General features: G+C 35.8%; 1 protein-coding gene across 11 annotated transcripts in view; it reads right to left on the minus strand.

Annotated features, from left to right (window-relative positions):
- LOC110440622 (kinesin-like protein KIF26B) overlaps positions 1 to 7,324 on the minus strand; it is a 306,581-nt gene that overhangs the window by 105,161 nt on the left and 194,096 nt on the right. The window contains exon 1 of one of the 11 annotated variants that reach the window (XM_021483793.1): positions 3,870 to 3,983. The exons of the other annotated variants lie outside the window; for them this stretch is intronic. Within the exon in view, the coding sequence (XP_021339468.1) occupies positions 3,870 to 3,904 (35 nt within the window). The 5' untranslated portion in view covers positions 3,905 to 3,983. Of the gene's footprint in view, positions 1 to 3,869; positions 3,984 to 7,324 lie in introns of those variants that run through there. 11 annotated transcript variants of the gene reach the window in all.

Below are 7,324 nucleotides of genomic sequence, written 5' to 3' on the forward strand. Positions count from 1 at the left end.
TTTTGTTGACCTTTGTCCATGGAAGGTCCCTGCAAAATTTCATTGAAATTGGTTCAGGGGTTTTGGAGAAGAAGTCGAAAATGTAAATTGTTTACGGACGCACGACGGACGACGGACGATGGACGACGACGGACAAAAGGCGATCGCAATAGGTCACTTGAGACTTTGTCTCAGGTGACCTAAAAATTGTATTTGATTCGCAAATCGATTTTACTTCATTTAGCAACAAATTTCTATTGATAGAATTGTGTTGACACGTATTTATATATATATATATACAATGTACCGTTTTGTAGAACCGAGTTGACACTAGCATTTGGTACACCGTGACACAATTAAATACCGTAATACTCCGGAGTACCTGTGCAAGGTAAACTGTCAGATCTTAAGACACGATATCATCTTGTGGCATTATTTAAAGTGGCAGCTCTTCGACCACGACAATGGCCGTTTTGTCACTATCTCAACACCAACTGTCAACAGGAAGTACATCTACCATCTGACACGACAGACTACTCCCTTGTTATCGAAATCGGCTCAATTTGGAATCTGATTGAAATCAATATTCTTACAAATTTAAATATTCAAACTAAATATAGCATGTAAAAGCTAACCCACTGTTAAATGGACCTCTTTAGTATTGCAATAAAAAGCATTTCTCATTTCTAGAAGAGACCAAATCTACTTACAGAGGTACGTTTGATAATTATGATGTATCACTTAAAAAAACATTTTTCAAAACGCATTATCTGTATGTATAAGTGTCCACATGTGAAATATATGTCTGATAATCAATTGCTGCCGAAATGAACAACCTCTGTATGAATGAAATAGACACCTCTAGTTGTATTTAGTGCTGTGTCAAAAAACGTGCTGTCTGTCTTTGTCCATTTACATGAAAATCTCTATAAATTGACTAGCTGTCCAAAGTGACCACATATATAACCTTTCTTAGCCCTTTCACCCTTAGGTAACTTAAGTGGACTCTTCCATGCATTTATTGGGATGAGTCCATTATGGTCTACAGTGGTGAAAGGGTTAAAGCATAAGTGACTTTCTATAACAATTTTAAACACGCGTAGAAATTCAAGTCCTTAAGAATTTCTTTACAAACAATATGTGCCAATCAAAAATCAATATCAACCTAGATATGTATGATTATAAGCTAAACAAAGTGTCACTGGATTGGTTTGATTATCATCTTAACCCAGTTTTTCCATTAAACATTATTAAGTCTGCATGGATATCCGAAGACCTCTGTTACTGTTCAATGACCCAAATTCTATTTAAGACCAAATCCTGATTTTTTTTTTACCGAAAAAATCTCTGAGACAAAGATTAGGAATTACAGATGGGCTTTAATTAGAGCAAATCTTGCCTATCGTTTCCGGACTGTCTTATCAACTGTCTAGAGACAGCCTGCTGCAGCCAGACAAATATCGGCAATCAAGTATGCTTCATCATACAGGCACAAAACAACCTACAATTTCAATTAGATTTTTTGTTTTGTTTTTTAATATGACACAATAATGCTTTTAAAAGTTGTTTCTCACTTATCTTTCTCTTTTGTAAGTGTATCTTATAACTGAACATTGATGAAGGACAAAAACCCGATATTCAAGGTCACGTTGAATCTGCGACATTTCATTGAGGTGGCTAAGGGACAACAAGTAACTAAATGAACACAATTATTTTTTTAAGTTTTCAAATCAATTGTGAATGACAAAACATGCTAATTTTCCCTAAAGGTAATTCGGAAATCTCACCCGAGACCTATAAACTACAGGTGCAAAACCCTACACTTACCTGTACGAGAGAATTGAATTTACCTAGCCTGGCTCCAGGAATACACCACCAGCTGTAGTTGTGTTTAACATATAGTCTGGCTTTTTAAACAGGTTTAAATTTTAATAGAAACATCGGATAAAAACCCCTACAAAACACTGAAGCCGAAATTCAATTTTCACTCAATTCTTTTTTTACACAGCGGAATATGTACCATAAAAATTGTCTGTTGAGAAAGCAAATAAATTCATCTGGCAACGTTCTATTAGCCATAAATGCCAAAAACCATATTAGCCTCCCCATGATATAGACCCTTTAAACTGGGGATTATTTAACTTGACAAATACATGCTGCATTAAATAGGTTATGACTACTCCAGTGAAAGAAAAGTTAACGGGGAAAATCCACCTCTTTAAAACTCTGAACTTTAAGCATCAACAGCTTGTTACAAAGACAGAAATGTCACAAAAAACCCCATCTGGGGCAACATTTCATTTCAAAAAATAAATCATCAAAGTAAACTATAAACTTGACAAATTACGCACCAAAAAACTGAAAGCCCACATCAATTGAGAGTTTGTGTGAACTTACAGCCCTGCAGTGCCAGACAATTCGGGTGAAATGCATGGCTTCTATTACATTATGAATTTTAATGTGTTGGCTAGAACATTAAGTGGAATTGGACTAGAATCAATTTATGGACCTATTTCGGCTACCGGCTGCATCCTGTCCAATTTTAAACATTGGCTTTTAACCAGGCGGATGAACATTTTTTTCTTTTTTTTTTCAAAATTTATTTTAGATTAATCATAGAATGTGATAGTTACGGATCTACAGAATATTTTCCGGCAACAGGAACAGTGAGAAAAAAGAATTTTCCCATAAAATCGGCAGAAACTGGCACATATCGTAATCCAAGATAAAACAGTAGGAACGTTTCTGTCAAAGAGTAGAAAGTAATCAGCGAATAATCTGAATAAAATGTAAAATAGGAAGATTTATATACAATCTCCGGTCATGCCTATCTTGTAAAACAATCTGAACTCTTCCCCAAAGAGACTTAATTATACTAAGTCCCACCATACCTTAGTGATCAACTTTGTCTGCTCTATCTATAGGTCATTAGGTACACCCCGAGGTTCAAACTTTTACTTTAAATCCGTTATAAGTCGTGAGATATATTTATGATTGGTAACTCAGAAGGATGGTTACTGTCTGTTTAATCCCTTTGGTTTAAAGTTACCACGGAGGCCCACCCCAGGTTACCCTAACGACTCAGAGTGGTACTTCATGGTACTGTGGTACTCTCACAAAACTATTACGGGATAAAATCTATCTCCTAAAACATCAGACATTTTTTAATTTAAGTCCCCACCACACGATGTCATCCATTTTGTCCCAACAAAACATCATCAATTCAGCTCTAACCAGTCTTTTTGCAATCAATCCATTTGGCTATTGATCCGTCGTATCTTCACTTAATCTGTGTATCATTTCACACACAATCAACGAGCAGAAATCTGTTGGGGGTTCTCTCCCCTTGTATGAAGATGTTGATGATGTTGATAATGATAATGAACCTGAAAGCGATAATGATGATGAACTTCCAGGAGTTTGTGTGCGAAAAAATGAAAATGAAAAACAAAATTTATTCAACCATTGGAGAGATTAGAGGTCAACAATTACATACGACTTTTAGACCAAAGGAAAAACAAACATTCAAGATAACTGTTTAAATTAACTCTGTCTAGGTAAGAAGTCACCCTCGACCATTACATTTCTTATACACTAAACTTAAAAGCTAATGGCTAACTAAGCAACACAAAAATCTTAGTACAACAGAAATTTATCCTATGCATCAAAAGTTAAATGTTTCATTCATTTTTTAACCGTAAAAACTTCGAATCAGCGTTATTGAATATTACAATATAAGCTATTTATATATAGCAGCTGTATACTGTTGACACCATATTCTCTAAGTAAGGTCGTTATCTCACCTGCCTTATTAGTGACACCTTTTGCCTTATGGCACAGATAATAGAAAGCCGATTATTATCAACAATAACCATATATAAATATCCTACCTGTCGGAGTTTGTCCAGTCTGCACTAACGAGCATTACAATCCCATAGTATATGCACCTGTATACCTGGTCAAATACACTAACGAGTGGGTGCACTAGTATATATACCTGTCTAATACACCTGTATAGGTGTATACCTATCAGCCGTCTATTTATAATGTCCACAAGTAACATTGGTCGTCAGCTTTAATACCTGTCGAGGTTCTGGCCATGGCCACAACGAGTGATACACCTGAACCCACCTGTGCTGTGAAATAGTTCTATCCTATTCTTCACAAACATCCGTTAATTTGTGCCAATTCATCTGCCAATAACAAATTAATATTCTATTCCGTAATTTTTCGTCACTACATCTATTTAAACTAAATACAAGTGGGCCATATAAATTTTTCATTTCCATCTATATCATTAATACTGTGGTCCGATATTTACTCCGATGACGGACACGACACACCTAATTTCTCACCTTCACCTGTCAACGTTCACCCATCATTCAATGGTCATTTACAGATCACGTTAACATCCTCTACCTGTAGAAGTCCCTTTTCAGGTAACTCCGTCCCTTTTATGCGAGCGACTTTTGCCTCGGAGACTTCTGATGCTTATCGTAAGTGGTGTACGACTTTTCTTTCAACACTAATTTACCTATCTTATTTAAAACTAGCCCGTCAGACAGAGATACCGAATAAATCACATTTTTCTAGATGGAGAATTTCATTCATGCTTCAGATAGTTATAATGTTCTGGTTGAAATGAACATTTTCATTCATTTACGAGAGATACCATAAACATTTCTTTTAAATTATGGTAGCAATAAATTGTGTATTTATCTAAGCTACAGGGCATGAAGGTGAAGTTGATGATGTCATTGGGATAAATTGTTTAGTTTGTACACCACAAGTTAATAAATACCAAGTTTAGGATCATTTAAGAGGACAAATATCTAAAAACCAGATAAATTGACACCCATCATAGCATAAAATGTCAATTTCACTTGAACTGCCCACGATTCAGCATAAACCTTCCAATCACATCGCATTTTATTTAGATAGTTAGTCATAATAGGAAGGCACTCGATCATTATACTCTCAAACACTTTCATGCAACTGTCAAAAAAATCTTTTAAAAGTTTATTTTAGACATTGAAATATTAAAGCAAAGAGAAAAAAACTCAAACATATGTTCTTCTCTTTGCATTCCTGTCAAGCACATCAAAGAATAGATTAAAAATTCATTCATATAAAAATCATCTCAATTTAAAACTTGTTCTGAAGTTGTAATTATTGCGTTAAAATTGGCACACCTGGTGTTATGAATATAGAATCACAAATATTTTGTCACCCCGGCTGGCTGGATAAGTTTTCGGCAAACTTGGCCATAGTCCTATCTTCCGTTCCAATCTGTAATCGGTCATTGAATTTTGTCATTCAATCACGGTTTTAAACAATTATGTGACATAACACACCCACTACCTTGAGATCCGTGTGTTTGTTTTAACACGTCCAAATTACACCTAATATCTGTACTGTTTACCGAAATCAGCAGGTCAGGCAAGTTCTGACGATGTTTACCGGGACAACTTAGATATTTGACACCTATGTATACAGGTATGACATGGAAATATAATCCCACCACAGACACCAAATATGCCAAACTGTTTTTGTAAAAACAAAAACATCACACTCAGTGACATATATAACATAGTTCATGAGAATGTATTTCACTAGGACTTGGTGCCTTTCTGTACGAGTAATACTACCGTAATTTAATCCACTTTGTTTTCTTAGTTTCTTTGCATTTTCCGAAAATATTAGTCAAATATATTTTTTGTCCAAATAAAACTAGAGAAAGCCAAAATCTCATAATTCTACTTTGAATCTAACTATTCTCATTTTTTAATTACAAAAACATTTACATTTCTGCTTTTATAAAAAAAAATGTCATGAAATTTGAGAACATATTAAAAAGACTTGGGTATGTTTATAGATCCTTGCACCTACAGACATATAAACAGAGAAATTTCCTAACTCATCTGCAAATCTTAAGTATTAGCCCTCAGTAAACCAAATTTTATGACTCATTTAAAAAAGCCACCTATGGTGTTTTTATCAACATTTAATGCAGAAATGAATTAAAACTTGCTTCTCCCCATCAAGACAAACCTCTTCAGAAGATGAAATCAGCTTTTAAGAATAAGTACAGGCCTAGCATCTTACCCTGACACATGCCCAGAATCCAGAAATTACATGCTGGGGAAAAATCCCGAGTCGATGATGAATGAACAGGTATCCAATGTGGGAACTTCGGGCATCACTCCAACACCACTGACAGCGCGAGATATATATGTGTTTTTAGCGTAGATATTTTTACACACACTTTAGGTAACTATTTTTTCATAGACTCTCCGTGCACAGGTGTTCTTTGAGCCTTACACACCGGAAATCAGCAAAAAACTAAACACGCTACAAGACATCTATTTTGTACGACGATTCCTCAATTAAAATCCAATCCATGTCTAAAAATTTCTTTTAAAACATCAATTATTTTGATCTAGCGCACCAGTTAAACAGATGTGGGACGTTTAGTGACTGATTGACATATGCATTATACCACTGTGAGCATGTGTGTGTGTGTGTGTGCAATACACTTAAGACAGGTAAGACCGGAATTACCTGTAAGCAGATTAAGAGAACATACCTGCAAAGTTACACCTGGTCTGATCGCAAATATCAACACGGACAAACGACTTGTTTTCCTATGAACACCTAACCTATATGTTTTGGCTTGTAACTGACTTCAACCGTACCACTCAACATCAAACAATTAAATCTCCTTTTGAAATTGAAAAAAAAATCTAAAAAATGTACAAATTAAATGTTGTAACCGCTTATGATCCTTTATCAATAAAACTATAATCAATACATAATGCCATGTGGTGTTGACACCCAACACCTTTGTGCGTATCAATACATTTTTAGTTAATATGCGATTTCCGTTTTTCCGTCAAATTGATCGTGTTATATCAGGCGGGCTGATTTTCCGATTAATGATCTTTGAACTCGTCCTAATTTGAGTAAATTAGCTGCCGAAAGACAGACGTTCGCCTGACAGGTAGGTAAGAGCCCCAGACACCTGGGAAAGAGTCACTTTAAAATACATGCACCAAGGTGTGGGGTAGGTCATTACAAACATTCTAACATTTATACGATTTCTGTTTTCTGTGACATTTCATAAGTAGCAGGAGAGGGAAGTGGGGTATAGTGTCCAGTGGGGGAAGGATGGGTGGGGTGGGTCCCCGGGGGGTATCAATGTGTTTTAATGATAGGAACACATTTATTGTTTGTTTGGAGGGGGTGGGGGGTAAGAGGGGGTTGAAGAAGGTGGTCACTTTTGGGGATAGGGAGTCACTCAAGGTACAGGGGTGGCATTGATCATCACAATGATACAGAGAGGGGG

This window comes from Mizuhopecten yessoensis, unplaced genomic scaffold, assembly GCF_002113885.1.
Source record: "Mizuhopecten yessoensis strain PY_sf001 unplaced genomic scaffold, ASM211388v2 scaffold11185, whole genome shotgun sequence".
NCBI lineage: Eukaryota > Metazoa > Mollusca > Bivalvia > Pectinida > Pectinidae > Mizuhopecten > Mizuhopecten yessoensis.